The 17,244-nt window shown below is 57.7% G+C and overlaps 1 protein-coding gene across 1 annotated transcript; it reads right to left on the reverse strand.

The window, feature by feature from the left end:
• Positions 1–873: 873 nt before the first annotated feature.
• On the reverse strand, positions 874–16,068 carry SLC38A3 (solute carrier family 38 member 3). Its single transcript, XM_023547672.2, has 17 exons — positions 16,011–16,068; positions 7,905–8,008; positions 7,572–7,727; positions 7,385–7,466; positions 7,127–7,242; positions 6,470–6,543; positions 6,298–6,390; positions 6,125–6,206; positions 5,086–5,168; positions 4,932–4,990; positions 4,544–4,705; positions 4,383–4,462; positions 4,007–4,107; positions 3,651–3,775; positions 3,419–3,563; positions 2,357–2,460; positions 874–2,267 (listed from the first exon to the last, which is right to left on the reverse strand). The coding sequence occupies exons 3-17, from the start codon at positions 7,670–7,672 to the stop codon at positions 2,163–2,165; spliced, it is 1,512 nt and encodes a 503-aa protein (XP_023403440.1). The 5' UTR covers positions 7,673–7,727; positions 7,905–8,008; positions 16,011–16,068; the 3' UTR covers positions 874–2,162.
• Positions 16,069–17,244: the final 1,176 nt, after the last annotated feature.

Below are 17,244 nucleotides of genomic sequence, written 5' to 3' on the forward strand. Positions count from 1 at the left end.
ACCAGTCCAGCTGGAGGAGGACTACTTGGGCAGGCCAGGGTGGCCTCTCAGGGCTGATGGCCCTCTCCACACTGTGTGTGTTGGTGGGGTGGACACTGTCGGCACATCCTCTGATCCAAGAGGCCTGAGGCAGGCCTGACATCTTAACAGGATTCCACCAGTCCTGCTGCTGCTCTGACCTGCAGCCTTCTTTGGATGGAGTGCTAAAGAAGACCCCTAGGGTCTGCTTGTGGGATGGACCTCACCCTTTACTGACTCCTACCCCTAGGCACCAAGGAGCCTAGAAAGGGCTATGGCCACACTTTATGGGGGAAAAGCCAGAGAACCCCAGAGGGCAACTCCTCCTGCCAGGGCACCCTGGGCCATAGCCACCTGTAGGCTAGTGTCCAGCCTCCTTCCTGGGGCCACGGGGCTCCTCTGTGAGTCTCCAGGCTGGAGTCAGGCACCTGGGGCTGAGGAAAGCCGAACTCAGGAAGCCTCCCTCTGCCCAGCTGGCACTGCCGTGGACCTAACAACCACCAGCTTGAGGAAGTTCTTTCTTCAGGGGTTTCCAGGGCTGGCAGCCACATAGTAAGCTCAAACTGGATTTTTCCTGCTGTCCTTTTGCTGGCGGTCTAGCTGGGTGCAGGGTCTCTCCTAATGAGAGTTTGGTGCCAGAGCCCAGGCAGCTCCATCCCACTGGGCCCCAGCTGGTTCAGGCCTGCCGGAGGCAGCGGGCAGCTTCCCGGTCCCACCAGGCCTGGGCACCTGGGGCTGCCTCGACTCCCTGCAGCCCCCAGCCTGCCTTTGACCCTCTACCTCCCAACCCTGCTCACACACAGGGACTCACTAACCCACCTTTATTCACAGTGGATTTTACTGTTAATAAAAAGATCAGCCCAACAGGGCACAGGATCCCTGGATTTTTGTCCCCAGACTTGGGGATTTGACAGAGGGTTGACAAGGCAGCTTGGGAGCCGGGGGAGGGTAGGATAGGGGGCCCTTCCTGGGGCTTCTGCAGCTCAGCTGCCCCCAACTCAGACCCTCCCTGAAGCTGCTGGGGATGCACCTCACGTTGCCTCCTTCCGGAGGCCTCTTTCTGTCCCAATTCCTAGGGCCTCATTAATTCCTCCCCACCTCACCCCGTGAGAAAGCAGGTCTGTGCTGAGCCTGGCCCAGGCCCAGAGCCGGGTCTGAGCACTGATGGTTGGTTTGGGAGGCAGGGGGTGGGGTGGGGTGGTCTGTCCCCATCCCCACCCCAGGGAAGGGGGCAGGAGGGCCTCCATCATACCCTGGCCTTCACTCTACCTTCCAGGAACCCGGAAGTCATACAGCCTAAGAACATAAAACACAGCTGGTCTTATGTCTAATATTTATAAAAGAGGGCTACCAGCCTCCCCACCCTAGCCTCAGGCTGGCCCCTGGGATCTTTGGCCTCCCAGGTATAGGGACACTCTGAGCTCAGCCTCTCCCTTCTCCCAGCAGCAGAATGTGAGCTGTGGCCCAGGACTCAGGCTGGGGGTGGGACGGGGGTAGGGGAAGCCTCAGTCTCCCCAGGACTGGTGAAGGGCAAGGTAGGGGTCCCTTAGGGGAGCCCATACTAGCTCCACTCTCAGCAGAACCCACTGACTCCAGCTGTGGGGTGGAGGGTCTCCTCCTGGTGGGGGATGGGAGAAAGGGACAGAGGTTTTCAAGGGCCTGAGCCCAAGGGCCTGAAAGGGGCCTGGGGAACTGAAGGAGGGAAGGCAAGGGTGCTGGGGGAGATGAGGCCTCAGGGCACAGACCTTGGCCCTAGTGGCAGGGTAGGGGATGGCAGCAGGCCTGTGTTCCAGCCTGTGTGTCCCTACAGGCTGTGTGAGCTCAGAGGCAGCTGCTGGCCCTTAGTATATGCATCTGTGCAAGGAAGATGAGGAGCGTGGCAGGATCTGAGGTGACAAAAGGGGGCAAGGGGTGCATCTCCACCCCAACCTCCAACTAAGGAAGCCCCTGCAGCATGGTGGTGGCCCAAAGGCCTTGGTTCTGGCTCTTTAACACAAGAACTTCTACAGAGAGGATGTGGGGCAGGGCCAAATGTCATCATGTTAACTTGTCCTTCTCCTGCTTTGTGACTGGCCACTGGATGGGAGTAGGGGCTGGACAGTCTGGGCAGGGGTGCTGGGACGAGTAGGCAGGACAGGGGCAATCTAGTGGCTTCCTCCATGCTGGCTGGTCCCGGAGACCCAGTCAATGATGATGAAGCTCAGGCTCATGGTCATCAACAAGAGACCAAGCATGGCGAAGCAAAGGGCCTGAGGGGTCAGAGGTTAGTGTCAGGTCTGAGGTCAGGGCAGCCCCCTAACCCCCGACACCAGCCCACCAACCTCCAGGTCCCTCGCACCAGGATTTTAGGGGTGGACCTCGCAGGCTCCTTCTCAGTGGGCACGATGCGGAAGTAGAAGATGGCAGGAAAGATGAATATGAGGCATGGGGCAGATGTGGCACCTGCAAAAGAACAAGGCATGGCCACTGCTGGCTAATGTCCACCTATCAGCTAAGGCTTAGATCAAACATCTCTTGTTAGGGGAGTCTCATCAAGGTCCCAGAGCATGGGGGAATTGTCCCTAGCTCTACTTGATTCTGAGTAAGTAACCCACCATCCCCTCTCCTTGTTCTCTGTCCACCAGGATGGAAGGCTGATGCCGTTGATGTCAGGAGGACCTGTTGGTGAATGAAACTAACAAAGAGAAAAGCCAAGCCAAGAGATGGGCAGAGGCAGAGCTTTGAGGATTTTGTTTGGGTTCCTGGATACAGCTATTCCTGAAGGCTTTCCCATTATTCGAACCAATAGATTCTTTTCTGCTTAACTCATTTTGAATTGGATTTCAGATCCATAGAACTAAGAGTTCTGGCCATGATCTTCACGAGGCTTAGCCCCCAGGTCCGTGCATCAATCCGTGAGGAGTTGTGTTGGGGAGTCAGTTTCCTCAGTTGGGTCACCCTAAAGATGCCTCAGGAATTTCTGACCTTCCAGCTCAAAGCCCCAGTTGGGATGGGGCAGTAGACAGAGCACCAAACATGGAGTCCAGCGGTCCTGGGAATCAGGCCTCTCTCACTTGCCAGCTGTGTGGCCATGCTTCTCCCTTAATAACCCTGAAATTCAGTCTCATCATATGCGAAATGGGAACAAGACTCAATAAGATCCTGTAGGGAGGCCCCTGACCCTTGGGCTTCCCCCTACCCCCCGGAGGGGGCTGGTCTAGCCCCTGACTCGGTGGTTCTGAGCCCTTAACGGGGTTAAAATAGCCTTAAGGACAAAAGGTCAGGGGGAGGTTAAGCGTGCACATGACCAACAGTCATCACTTAAATATAGGGTGTGAGCTCAAGAGTTTGCCAGGATTTGCAGAAGGGAAATTCTCTGGGGAAATGCCCTCCCTCACGTACAACAGGGCCAGACCCTCACCAATGATCCCAAAGATGCCCAGGATGTTGGGAGCAAAGATGACCAGAAGGTTGATACAAGTGAGCAGGCTGGTGGCGATGAGCACGTGCCGCAGCCAGCTGAACTCCTGGTTCTGAAATAGCATCTGCTGGATGGCCCGGCGTACCTGAGGGGTGGGGGTGGAGAGCCATCAGCCCATCAGTCCCATCAGCCCTACCCGCTCATTGGACTGGCTACCTGCCCATTGGCTCACCGGGAACAGAACGATTGGCACTGTGAGTGTGACTGCCGTCAGCACTGCCACTCGCACACACAGAATCAGCACATCAAACGGGTCCACGTTGTTGTAGGTGTGCAGCAGCTCCGACTCCACCCCGTCTGTGGCGGGCAGGGAGGGTGGTCAATAGGTGACCCAGGGAGGGGTCTGGGCCCTGTGCTGCTGGGCCAATCCTGACACTGTGGTGAGTGGCGCTCAGACTCACCTCCACAGCTGCAGAGCACAGTCAGGTATCACACACCTAATGAGCGCCTATAGTATGCGGGGTGCCATGGCCACTGGCCAGTCCCTTGCCCCCAGCCTGGCCTCTGCCCCCACCGGTCCAGCCATACCGTAGAAGGTGAGGTAGCCGAAGAGGGCAGCCAGGAAGTACATGACGTACATGACGGCAATGGACAGGTTGGAGATGTGTTGCATCTTCCTCTTGGTGGGGCTATGGGGTAGTGGGGTGAGGGAGAGGGCTGGTGCCAGAGGGGCCACATTGGGAGAGCCCCATTGCCCTTGGGATCTTTCTGGCACCACACTCTCACCATCCCACACCCATGGGAGCCTCCTTCTTGCTCCCAACCCCACCTCATGGGAATCAGCAAGATCTCTGATAAAATTACTTGGCTCCTGTCACTATCACCCCCATTCTTGGGACCACATCCATTCTCTCCAAGACAGCTCAAGGCTGCCCCGCGCTGTCTCCCAGTCATGGACACCTACTCCTTGAGCTCTGTATAGATGGGCAGCACCTCAGGGTGGCAGACGAAGGCGAAGGCCATGATGGGGACGGTGTACGCCGTCTGGGGAAACATGGGGACTGGGTTACGGTGCCCCCCGCCACCGTTGCTGGGTCCCCTGCCCCCACCCTAGCCTGTCAGTACCTGTGTGTTGAGTGTGAAGTAGCTCGGGGTGCAGAAGGCTGCAGCCTCAGTCTCCACCTGCAGCTGTGCCTCCTCTTCGATGACCACGTGGCTGGAGTTGCCCACGATGTTGGTAACGTTGAGGGGCAACGGGCAGGGCACATGGAACTTTTTGTAGATGACCTGGGTGGAGACGAGGGTATCAGGGCTGTGCTAGGCTACCTGGGGAGTCACCATAGGGCCACACTTAGATCAGAAACGGAGGCGCTGTCCTCTGATCCAGGCTTCCCTGGGAGATCTGCCCATCCCTCTGACAGAGGGCTCCGCTGGGAGATCTGCCCATCCCTCTGACAGAGGGCTCCGCTGGGAGATCTGCCCTCTTCCTCAACTGGTGTAGAGGGTGACTCACTGCAATTAGGAAGAACACCATGCAGCTGAGAGAGAAGCCACTTGAGTAGCCCAGGTAGCCTACAAAGTGAAGGAGGGCTGTGAGACTGGGGAGCCCCTCCTCTGCTCCCTCTACTATCCCCTTTGAGGGTCCCTAACCCTGACACACCACTCACCGAGCTGCCGCATAAGTGCTAAGGGCAAAATGACGGTGATAGAGACTAGGATCACCAGGTAGTTTCCATTCACGTACCAGTCCCTGTGGGGATGGGAATGGGAGCCAGAGTCAGAGCCCTCTCTGTCCAGGGCAGGGCTACCTGCCTCCCCCAATCATAGTCACCAGTGATGCCACTGAGTGACCTCTGGAGAAGACTTGTCTTCAGCTCTGAGTGTCCCTTTCCCCATTTGCGAAATAGGTACCGTCCCAGCATCCTCCTCATGGTGGACTGAGGCACTGGCCTGGTAACTGTTACGATTATGTCACTGCTCAGGACACACAGGTAGAGGACCCAAGGGGCTGAGAGAGATGGGTGAGATAAAAGGACCTGGCTCTGGAGGGGGGCGTTTTCCAAGGGGGTCTCAGAGCCTTGCCAACTTTGTGGTCCCTCTTGGCCTCTGGAACAGGCATGGGGCACAGGGAGATAAGGGACAAGGCCATCCTTCAAGGGCAAGTCCGAAGGCCAACTCTTTGAGAAAGGGATCCAGCTTGTTTCTCTCCTCTTGGAGCTGCCCTTAGCCTCTCAACCCCTCTGCTTGCCCAGGCTGGGCTGTGAGCGTAGACCTAGCTGTCTGCTCTCTCCTTCCCACCCACAAAATGTGGTTGGTGTCCAGGCAGGGCTGGCTAAAGTGATGGGCAACAGAGACACCCTGGGCTTAAGCTCTTGGTGGTGGGGGTGCTAACCCCCAAGTCATGGTCAGGAATAGCAGGTGCTTAGAGCTAAGCCTGGAGGCTCTCACCCCCACTCACGCTCACAGGCTAGGGCCAGGTGGCCCAGCTTTCTCAGCCTCACCATCCCCCACCCCAACCCATACACGTCCCCTCCCTGGGGGTTCCCCTAGATGTTTCATGACAACTGTGTGCTGAATGTTGGCTCACCAGCAGCTCTCCATCCCCTCCACTCGCCCAGTATGAGGCCCCAGGGCCAGTGGGTGGATGTGAAGGGGTGGACTAGGGCCTCCCAGCCTCACCCAGTCCCTCCCCACCCTGGGGCTCACGAAGTTTTCTCTTCCAGGTTCAGGAAGGTCTGTATGACAAGAGGCAGCTCCGACTTGATGATGTACAGGTAGCTGCACATGGCTGGGGGCAGAAGGGCAAGCAGATCCTGGGGTTAGGCAAACCAGCCAACCTTCAGACCTGTCCACCCACCAACCACTGCCCCTGGCCTTACCACCAATGTTCTGTAGGGCGATGGCCAGGGCTGCAGCCAGCTTCCCCGGCATTCCGAAGGCACGGTAGCCCAGCTGCTCATAGGCACGGATGCCTGTGGATACAGAGGTCAGGACAGTCAGGGGCATTCCTCAATACCACACCCCCTGCTGAAGGCCTGGTTTGAGGCTCACCCACGATCCCCGAGGACTTGAGCAGCAGGTGGATGGAGTAGCTGGAGAGCAGGGCGACGGCTGTCAACAGGAACCTGGGAAGATGGGTGACAAGAGGCCACTGGGGCTCTCCTGGTTGGCAGGGGGTAGTGGGCTCCAGAAGACCTGGCTGTGCAGCCCCTGGGTGCCTGGACCCCAAACAGGTGCAGTGCAAGCTCAGCAGGCCCCAGAGGTGGTGAACACCCCCTGTGTGAACCAGGGTGGGACATGACCCAGAAGTGGGCCCTCTGAGCACCTCCTGCCGCTGAGGCCTTGGAATAAACAGGTTTTCCATTCAGGCTGCAGGGCAGAGCCCCCAGGTGAATGACACATGTACCCACACGAGGCCGGCCATGGGGATTTGGCCACCACACGTGGACATGGTGGAAGGAAAGACTCAGGCCTGTAAGGCTGGCCCGGTGTCATGACCTCAGAGGGTTTGCTCAGCGGTGAGGTATATTTGTCCGACCTTGGCTGTTTTTTTTAGCTGTGGTTTGGATTGAGTGTAAGAAGTGCCCACCCACTGTAGGCTGGGCCTAGGTATGGGGAGTTGGCAGGTCCTGGGAGGTCATGGTTGGCAGCTTGCTGAGCTCCCAGCCCCTGAGTCTATCTAACAGAAGACTCACTGAGGGCACTCACAGGAAAAGGATGATGCCTGTATTGGCCATGGCATAGGCGAGCCCGAGGATGCCACTGCCCATGATGGCGTTGCTGAGGTTGAACACTGACATCCCAAACGATGTCTTCCCCTCGAACTGTGGGCACCAGAGTGGGATGAGGAGGGGTGGAGATAGTCAGCACGGCCTGAGGCACCGTGGTGCTCCCTCACTGCCCCTGGGCCTCCCATCACCCATGCTGACAACAGTGCCCCAAGCCCCCACTGCTGCCCCGGCTCACGTCAGTGAAGTGTGGCTCCTTGCTTGGGCTTTTCTGCAGAAAGTCCTCGCCCTCAACATAGCTCCTTCTGGGGCCCTCGACTCTGCAGGCACAGGCAGGACAGGCGGCTTGGTTCTAGCCCCTTGCTCTGTACCCCTGCCCTGTTCTGCCCTGTCCTGAGCCATGGCTGGGTCCCTCCTCTGCTCACCTCTGGTTGTCCGCCGTAGGGGTGGTGGCTGGGAGCAGCCCCTCCGAGTGTTTGCCATTGGGTACCAGCTCCACCATCTCCGTCTGCAGAGGTGCCTCCATGGCTCAGGCACCACCACCAGGAGCACTAGCTTTCACACCAACACAGGTCAGAAGTCTGCAGAGCAGACGGTCCCTCTGGTTATCTTCTGTTTGGGCCCACTGCCTAGCCTCCCAGGTAGAGCCTGCAGCCATGGTGCACCTCCCTGGGGGGCGCTCACAACATACGTGCACATTTGTGGCTCCATCTTCTGCCTCCCCGGGACCTGCCTTCAGGAGGGTAAAGCTGCCATACCTGGGTCTCTCAGGCTATCCTGGCGGGACACCTCAGCCAGTATGTGGCTCCCTCCTCAAACACACAGCAGCCGAGACAAGCCCTTGGGGCCTCAGTTTCCCTGTCTGTGAAGTAAGCGTCAGCTGGATGACCTGAGTTCAGAGCTCAGGGGCACCCGGACCCCCAGATACTGAGTCCCAGGCCCCCAGGCCCCACTCTAGAGGTGGGCCCTGAGTTGCCTCTCCCTCTCTGACATTAATACTGGGAGATGGTTTCCTGCATTGCTCTCACTTGCCAGGGGCCTCCTGGCCAACCTAGAATGATACTGCCCGATGGCTGGAGGCCTCGGGACAGGGTGAGGGCTGTGGGCCCTGTTCCCAGCCGCCCGGCGGGCACTGTTGGCAGCCAGAACAAAAGGCCTTCTGTGGGCTGAGAGCTGGCGCTGGGAACGGCAGGCGCAGAGACTAACCCCCCCCGGAGCCAGGAGGCCTGAGGCAGTGCTGGGTGGCTGGACACCTGGGCCCTTCCCGCCTAGCTGTGAAGGGCTCTTGGTGGGCCTTCCAGGAAATGGGTGCTCCAGGGCCCAGTTCCCTGGACCACACAGGCCTTACCCTTCACATAGCCCTGGCCTCAGGGTCATGTTATCCTACCAGGCTCTCCTTCCCTGCCAGGGGACCCCCACCCGCAGGTGCCACCCTCCAGGAGCAGACCCTCTGAGCAACCCCCCCCATTTTCTTGAGCCCTGGCCAGGAGTTCAGGGCCTCGGCCAGCTGGAGAGGGAACTGGATCACTGGATCAGGCCCCCTTTCCCTGCTCTCTGGGCTTGGCTCTGCTTGGCCTTGAAGGAACTAGCTGCCCCTCCACCCCACTGCCCAGACAACTCATGGCCCCTCTCCCATCACTGGGGCCTGGTGTCACCTACCACATGCCCAGAAGGTGCCTGGGCAAACTGCTTCCAGGCTCTGCGAGGACATCCTGGAGGCCAGACCTGCCAGCAGGAGCACCAAGGCCAGAGGAGAGACCAGGGAGGGGGTAACACTGCCAGACAGGTCAGCCAGAGACTGGTCCTGAGGCCATGGAACCCCCTCCACTTGAAAACCTCAAATCTTGCTCTGAATCTGCCATCCCCACTCCAGGCTCTGGTGGTCTCAGGTCTGCTCTTGAACCTGGACTTAGCACTCAGACTTAGTGCTTGGGGGTAGGAGTGGGTAGGGAAGGCCACACAGTACTAACCAGAGCCACACACATCACTAATCAGAGATAGTCCTCCACTGTCTCAGGGAGCCCCAGGTCAGACTTCAGAACCCAGGCACCTTGGCCTGGGGACCCCACACTGGAACCGCTGGACCCCTTCAACTTGCTCTCCCTCCCCTGATGCCTGTGTCTGAGCCCTCTTCCCCAACCAGCACCCCCTCCCCTCGCACTCAGGACCGTGACAATGTTACCATCTCTTCTCGAACCCTCATCCTCTAGACCAGGGCTCCAGAGGTGAGCCTTTCCTCATGCCTCTGCCATAAGCCTCACCATCAGCACCCCTCCAAGGATCCCACCTGGGTGTGGAGATGCCGGTGCCTGGTTTCCAGGCTGGTACTCAGCTGGGGTTGCCCTCGCCCAGCCCCCTGCCCTGGACAGGCTGGGACAGGCCCTCAAAGTGTGCTGAGTCGGCAGCCTGGACAAAGCACCCTTCTCTGCCTTAATATCCTTCCCTAGCAGCCAGGCATTGCCTCCAGGGAGACTACAGCCTATAGCATGGGCTTGCTGGGAGGTACCTGAAGTCCTGGATCCAGGTTCCCCACCCCCTAGCAGGACCTGGTTCTAGACCTTCAGGGCCTGGTAGCTATTACTCATGACTAGTCACTGCTGGGTCTCTGGCTGGCCTGAGATCCCACAGACGACCTGACATACCCATCCTCCAATGACCTCCAGTCTGGAAAGGACAAGACCCCTAAACACATCCCCCACTCTATAGCTCCTGCTGTAACTGAGTGTGGGTCACATAGCACCCAGACTCAGTAAAGGGGAGAGGAAGGAGCCAAAGGGGCTTCCTGGAGGAGGAGTGGTGATGGAGCCAGTCCTGAAGTTCCAGTGGGAGCCCCGATATGTGGAAATGGGGAAAGAGTGCTGGAGGTAGAGGACACAGCACCGGCAAAGGCCCTGTGGTGTGGTGTGAATGTAGATGGTAGGCTGTGAGGGTGAAATGAGTTTCGCTGAGGGTTCCACGCCACAGACAAGCCTGACAAGGCCTTAAAGGTCAAGTCGAGGAGTCTGACTTCACCGTAGGTCAGGGCTGAGGGCTTGGGGGCTGTGTTGGGGGTTTACTCTAGCCTGGCATGCAGGCCCCAGCCATTCCCTGGGGCTGTCAGCCCATTTTCAACCACTTCAGCCCCTCAGGCCTGTCACTTCCCAGACTCCTTTGTAGCAGGGACTCAGGGTAGACTGAGGCGAGGACCCCTTATATAAGGAAAGCTGCCAGCAGATCCTAACCCACTATGAGGAAAACCCAGAGCAAACACCCTGAGTCTGAGGCCCTGCCCAGCCCTACCTTGCTGTGTGGCTGTGGCAGAATATTCCACCCCCTCCAGACCTCAGTGTCCCCCTGTCCCCTCTGAGACTTGGCTGGAGCTGGGGGTGGAGTGAGGAGCCTCTCCAAGGCCTTCACCTCCAGAGGGGAGTCAGACACCAGGGCAGAGAGATCACTGTGACCCTGGGTGAGTCATCAGAATGACATCTCTTATGGGTGCAGCATGGGTCAGGGCAGTAAATCGATGGCCCAGGCCTCTGCCCTGGGGCCTGTTTGCTCTGCTGAGAGATAAGGACCAGGAGGGAGCCAGGAGCCACACGGATGGTGCAGCAGGTGACGCCCGCCCACGCGGGCATCACAGGGTGAGACTTCATCAGGCACACCTTGGCAGGTGTTGGGCTGGGCTAATTAAAGATTTCGGGGCCCAGGAATTCAGGCCACCGAGGGCGGCTTCTCTTGTCAGCAGCTCGGGGAAGCACAGCTCTCTGTCCCGGGATTAAGGTCCTTGGAATCCCCAGGGGTCTGAGCTGTGGCTTCCTTCCCGATGCTCAGGGACATGAGTAGGTCTGCAGAAGAGGGCTGGCCACAGGAAGGTACCAACACTGTTGCATGCACTGGTGGGGGCAGAGATCCAGCAGAACTTGTTGCTGTGACCCCCAGACACCCTAAGCTTGGGCATCCCTAACCTCAGCCAGATCTCAGGGGAGGGGCAGCTGGTCTGGCTTGAGGGTCCCCTGTGGTTATCTCCGGGGGCTCGGGGATAACCCCAGTTCTAGCTTAGCCCATCGTCACCACTCCCCTTCTTAGCTGAGACAGGGTGCCCTCCCACCCTGGCACCCATCTAGATCACTGCTCCTCTGCACACATGTGTCCCCAGGCCTCAAAGGGAAGCCCCACTCCGAGGACAGATCAGTCAATGGGGAACCAGGTTCAACTGACACATTCGAATTGTCTGTACTCAAGGTACAGCCACGGGTTTTGTGGGGAGCTGATAGCAGGTCTGAGGTCTAAGGCTTGTGGAAGGGTGTGTAGAACAGGGGAAGGTACCAAAAGTCACCCCTTACCTCTCCCAAGATCCAGAACTCCAGATTTTGACCCTAGTAGAGGCCAGTCCCCCATCCACTACTCCCTTACCACCGTCAACAACACTGAGGGGCCAGTATGTGGCCCATACCAGGCTGGTACTGAGGGGCGGGCATGCAAGAGGGAGCCCACCCTAGAGAAAGGCAGCTGGCCCAGAGATTGGCGTACTGACCATCCCAGCCCTCCAGCTCCCTGGCCCTGTGATCTGGGGTCTGTACCTCTGTGTACCGGGCATCCGGAGTATCTGGGAGGATCTGAGAGGCCCACAGCTGGGGCCGGAAGGTGGACTTTCCTGTGGCAGGGAACATTTTCCAGACATCCAAGAGGTGCTCAGACTTGGGCCTAGTCCCAGTCATTTGGCCTACCCTCTGGACCAGCCCTGGATCCTCCTTGCTCAGGTTACCCCCAATAAAGTCTGCAGCCAGAACCTCTTGATGGCTGGCCAGAGCCAGCAGCAGCCCCTTCCCCCAACTGCCAGCCTGCTGAGAAGAACGTGCCGCCCAAGGCCCAGCGAACGCAAAGGACAGGACATCACGTGTCTGTGACCCCCAGGAGCAAGGGAGACCCTGAGCCAGGCAGCCCATCCTCTTTCCTGCTGACTGGGAATTCCCTGGAGGCAGCCAAATATTTGGACAGCCGGACTCCTGGCCCCAAAGAAAACTGGAGCAGGGGCCTGGGGTAGCTCAGGACTCATTGGAGACCCCCACAGGGGGCTAAAGGCAAGGCCAGCCTAGAGGAGGGCATCATCCAATGTCAGGGAGGAGAAGAGAGAGGCAGAAAGATAGACAGGGAGGAAGAAGGGAGAGAATACATATACACACATTAGGTGTCCATGCATACTGATCCAGAGAGACAGAGAAACAGATAGAATAGGACACAGACAGAGAAAAACACACAGAAAGACAGGAATTTCATGTAGATAGGTGAATAGAAATTCAGACAAGGAGACAGAGAAAGACAGAGACAACCAGAGAGGGTGAGAGATAGACATGAAGAGATGACCAACCAGTCAGAGATAGCCAGATGGAGGAAGAGACTGAGAGACAGCAAGTCAGACAAAGAATGATGGCCAATGAAAAGCAGAGAAAGACCCGGAAGAAACAAGAAGTGGAGAGGGAGTCAGAAGACCCAGGCAAGGGGGAAGGCGGCCCAGTGGCATTGCAGGGATGGCCAGGCAAGGCTCCACAAGAAGGCTGCCACCTTACTCCCAAGTCCCCACAAGGGCAGTCTATTCCCCTACTGACCAGGTGTAGGGACATCCAGAAAGTGGGGCTGAGCTCACCAGGGCCACAAGGTCAGGTCTAGATGGAAAGCTCAGAGCTCCTGGCTTGTCTACTGAATGATGGGAAAGACCTATGGAGATGACGGTCAGTTGGGGTGATCCTCATCCTCAGCAACTATGCATGTGTGCAGACGTGCCGGCTGAGGGGCTGGGTACAGGACATGGCCTGCAGAGCGGAAATTCAAAACCAAGCCACCCCAGGCGGCTGACCGGAAAGCCCCTCCTGACCCAGCAGCTGGTCCTTCCTTTTGGTTCCTGAAGCGCCTCCTGGTCCTCTAGAGTACCCACCCCCCCACATCTGTCCTCCCATCCAGTATCAAAGGCCTGCCTTCTGCCCACCAGACTGAACATGCACAAGCACATAGTAGGTGTTCAGTAAATGTTGTTAAATAAATGGAACGGGTCCAAGGTTCTCTGCAAGCCCCCAGCTCATCTCAGCTGCTCCAAGTGTTCACTCTGGAATATCCTGCCCCAGGGTCCCCATCCTGCCACGGAATAGACCGCCTTCCATCCACAGATGCCAGCACTGCACTTCCTCTGTGGCCAGCCCCCTCCTCCCACAACAAGTTTTCCCTGCAAACTGAGTGCCTGTCCCAACACCCAGCCCAGACTGCCCGGGCTGCTCAGTTTAGCTCCAAATCCTTCTGTGATCCAGCCCAGAGATCATGAACCACCCAGCCTGTCCTGTTGTGCCTCAGTTTCTCCACCTGCGTGGGGCTCTAAAGCTAGGACAGCAGGCACAGGACAGGAGCATTCAACTGTCATGGTCCCACCTGTTGGAGCCCTGGACTCCAAGCCCACCCTGGACTGGTGGGCTTTTGTGATGTGGGCCCAAAGAACCAGCATTGAAGAACCAGCACTGAGAGGGTAGTGAGGGCCTTGGCTCCAGCAGCCCAGGCAGAAGTCAGTTCTGAGGCACTCCCCCCCATACCCTCTCTAGAGACACAGTCCCTGCCCCCAGTATCGAGGAGTCAGAGACTCCCATTCCTGATGGCAGTCAATCCAGCCCTCTCGGAGATGAGCTGGGCCTGGCTCCATTCATCACCTGGCTTCATTCAAGCACCAGTGGTGCTTCTTGCAGGAAAGTCTCAGTGGCTATGCTGCAGCTCCTTCCCGCAAAAAAGAAACAGCTCTTTTCTGTTGAGTGCTGTGTATGTCACCACATATATAACAAACCACGTAGGGGACACAGTTACAGAGGCTTCCTAGACATATCCAAACAACTTGCAGGACTGGTACTGGGTTAAAAGGCTTGGGACCATAGCCTCAGGGGACAATTTAGTCAACTGACATGACATAGTTCATAAAGATAGTGTCCTACATCCTAGTTTGGTGAGTAGTGTCTGGAGTCTTAAAAGCTTGCAAGTGGCCATCTAAGATACAACTATTGGCTCTCCTAGTATGGAGCAAAAGAGAATGAAGGAAATTAAAGGCTCAAAGAAGAGTCTAGTCCTTGGGACTAATAGCCCACATGAACCACAGCCTCTTCTAACCGGAGACCAGAACTAGATGGTACCTGGCTACCACTACTGACCATTCTGATCAGAGACACAGTAGGAGGTCCTGGATAGAATGGAAGAAAAATGTAGAACAAAACTCAAGTTCCTAAAAAAGGCCACACCTACTGGACCAATAGAAATCAGAGGAACCCCCAAGACTATTGCCCTAAGATAACCTTTGAACTTGGAATTGAAGCTATTTGAGTGGGTCCTCTTTCAGTCAAATAACTCACTGGCTTATTAAACAAACCATACCAACCTTGAGTAATGTGCTCCCTTAGACAATTAACTATATGAGACCAAACAGTCAACATTTACCCAAAAGCAAAGATGAAAAGGCAAGAAAAGGAAGGGAAGCTAGATCAATGGAAAGAGAAGAAATAGAATGGAAGTCATGAGAATGCTGACACATTGTAAAAATGGTAACCAATGGCAGGGGACAATTTATATAAACATTGTTAAAGGGGAACCTAATTTGATGTGTAAACTTTCACCTAAAACAGTAAAAGATTATTATTATTATTTTTTAATGGAACAGTTCTGATCCCTCTAGCTTTCTGTGCCCCAGACTGAGAGCCCTGGAGAGATTTGCTTCCTCTTCAGAAGAAATGAGCCCCCACCCAGGCCGTGTTGAAGAGGGGATGGAAAGTGGAAGGGCCCCTGGAAGGGCAGCACAGTGGCTGGAGACAGTAGTGGAAGGAAGGACAGCTCTGTCAGGCTGAAGGAAAGATGGCCATAGATGGAGGACAGGGTCCTCCAAGATGGTCCCTAGGGTACCAGGGCCTTGACTTAGCCCTCCTCAGTCCTGTCAGGGAGCCCACCCATAGCTGCCCTCAGGGATCAAGTCACCATGCGGGGACAGGGCAGATTCTCACAGGTTCCGCCCCCGACCTCCCCCTCCCCAGGTGTAAACAAATGCACGCATTCTCTGCGGCCAATCGGAGGGGCCAGTCCTATGGGGGTAGGCTCATGCGAACGAAGTCCGCGTCCCTTCCAGTCCCACGCGGTGCGTGCTCTTACACCCGGCCTGGGCACCCGGCGGGGAGGGGCGCACAGCGGCGCCCCGCATGCAGGCTGGCAAGCGACGCGCGCCCTGAACCTACCGTTCCCGCTGGTCCCACTGCGAATGGCACGGGCTCTGGGGCCAGCATGTAACCCGCGGCTCCTCGGGCTACCCGGCCGGATCTACCCTCAAGCCCCTGCCCAACGCAGCCGGTATAAATATACACGGATTCCCGGCGTGCCAGCCTGGCTGCTCTGTCAGGCGCCCGTCGGGGCAACGCTCCAGGGCCAGTCCTAGCCCCCTCTTGAGCCCCCCTCCAGGCCCCTCTCCAGTGTGCCCCCACGGGCCCTATCCCGGGAAGCCCTCGGGTGCCCCGCGCCCGCAACAAGGCGTTCTAATCGGCCACAAGTTGTGGCCCCAGCTTCTGGTGCTGCCAACTTTCTGGTGTCCCTCCCGGCCCGGCCGAGAGGCCCAGAGAAAAGGAGGTACTCCTCCCAGGACCACGGCTCAGGCCTGGGGCTGGGTCCCAACTAGTGGATGTCCAGGTCTGCTCCCGGACCGCACCGAGCTCTGGCTCGCTGGAGGCGGGGGCGCCTACCCGGGTGGAGGCGGATGAGGGGAGCTGTCCAGAGCCGAGCCACCGACTGGAGAGTGGATAGCACGGCCTGGCCCGCCAAGCGCCCCTGGGACGGCGGGTCGGCACCCCCAGCGGTACCTGGGTTCGCGGGTGGAGACTTACCGCGCTCTGCTCAGGCCCCTGCGGTCCGCTCTGCTCCCGGTTGAGCGCAGAGCTGCAGCCGCTACAGCGGAGTCTCGGGAAGAAGGGCGCCCGGCCCCGCCCCCGGCCCGCCCCCAACCCTCCAATCCCTGGCGGCCCGCGGGAGGAGGGGCTGGTCGGGGAGAGGCGGGGGCGGGACCCGGGGCAGGCCTGGAGGAAAAGGGCAGCCCCAGCGCTAAGGAGCCCCTAGGCAGGAGAACAGCTGCTCCGGGAGGGGCTCAGTTGGGTCTTGTTGGGGGAGAGGCTTCAGTCCCAAGCAGATTCTCTCTGAGGTTTCTAGGTGCCCCTTAACCTCTGAAATTCTCTGCCCTCACTTTCCTGCAGCCTGAGGGGGATTTTCAGCCAAGAGGAGTGGGACCAGGGCAATGTTCAACCTAGATGGAATGCATTGAGTAATGGACTTGCAGACAGCACTCAAGACAAAAAAAAAAATACTCTTTCTGCCTACCTCACCCATCCCAACCAGAGACATGGTGTGGGTGGAAGCCTCAACAATCCCTCTGTCTTCACCTCACATACCCAGGCGAGATTGTGTCTGAAGCAGACAGGGGCAAGGGCAATGAAGACGGCAGCGGGGGGGGGGGGGGGGTGGGGGGAGCGGAGCAAAGCCTGGCTTGTGCTCAGTCTTGCCTGAGACATCCCTGACCATGCCGCCCCCCCCCCCATTTCCTTACCGGTGATGTGTAGGGGATGCTGTCAGCCTGTCCATGGGAAATAGGGGATGGGATTTGGTGCTCTGGAGGGAGGGGATTTTGAGTGACCTGGTTTCTGGCTGGAATCTCCTATCCTACTTCTTCCTGCATCCCACCCAGGGCCTTGGTGCTCAAGGTGGGTGGTGGGTGTCAAGACCCCGGGCTCAGGCAACAGGGAGTTGGGGAAGGTGCTGATCTTTGGGGTGAGCTGGTGAGGGGGCTTCCAGGACAGCTGTCTCCCTTGCTTCTTGGCCACTGGATCTGATTGGATTAATCTCATGGCCTCTGCTGCTCCTGCTCCGAGCCAAGCTGCACTTCTGTGTCATATCTGTCCCTCTTCCTGGTGCTGGGGGAGTGCCCTCAGAAGACAGGCTCAACCCTGGGCTTGGAGTCAGGACTCCCAGATTCTCTTCCTGCTGACTCACAGTACCACCACACCCAAGCACCACTGTTCCTCAGTTTCCCTTTGTGTCACAAGGAAATTGTTCTGTCTTTTTCTTTGA

Source organism: Loxodonta africana, chromosome 22 (assembly GCF_030014295.1).
Source record: "Loxodonta africana isolate mLoxAfr1 chromosome 22, mLoxAfr1.hap2, whole genome shotgun sequence".
Classification (NCBI taxonomy): domain Eukaryota; kingdom Metazoa; phylum Chordata; class Mammalia; order Proboscidea; family Elephantidae; genus Loxodonta; species Loxodonta africana.

Excerpts from the sequence above, each read along its gene's own strand:
- SLC38A3 (XM_023547672.2), bottom strand. The coding sequence starts at position 7,672 with ATGGAGGCACCTCTGCAGACGGAGATGGTGGAGCTGGTACCCAATGGC. Across the intron at positions 4,108-4,382 it reads ATCTATACAGAGCTCAAGGA|CCCCACCAAGAGGAAGATGC; the intron begins GTAGGTGTCCAT and ends ACTACCCCATAG. Across the intron at positions 3,776-4,006 it reads CGGCTACCTCACCTTCTACG|ACGGGGTGGAGTCGGAGCTG; the intron begins GTATGGCTGGAC and ends TGCCCGCCACAG.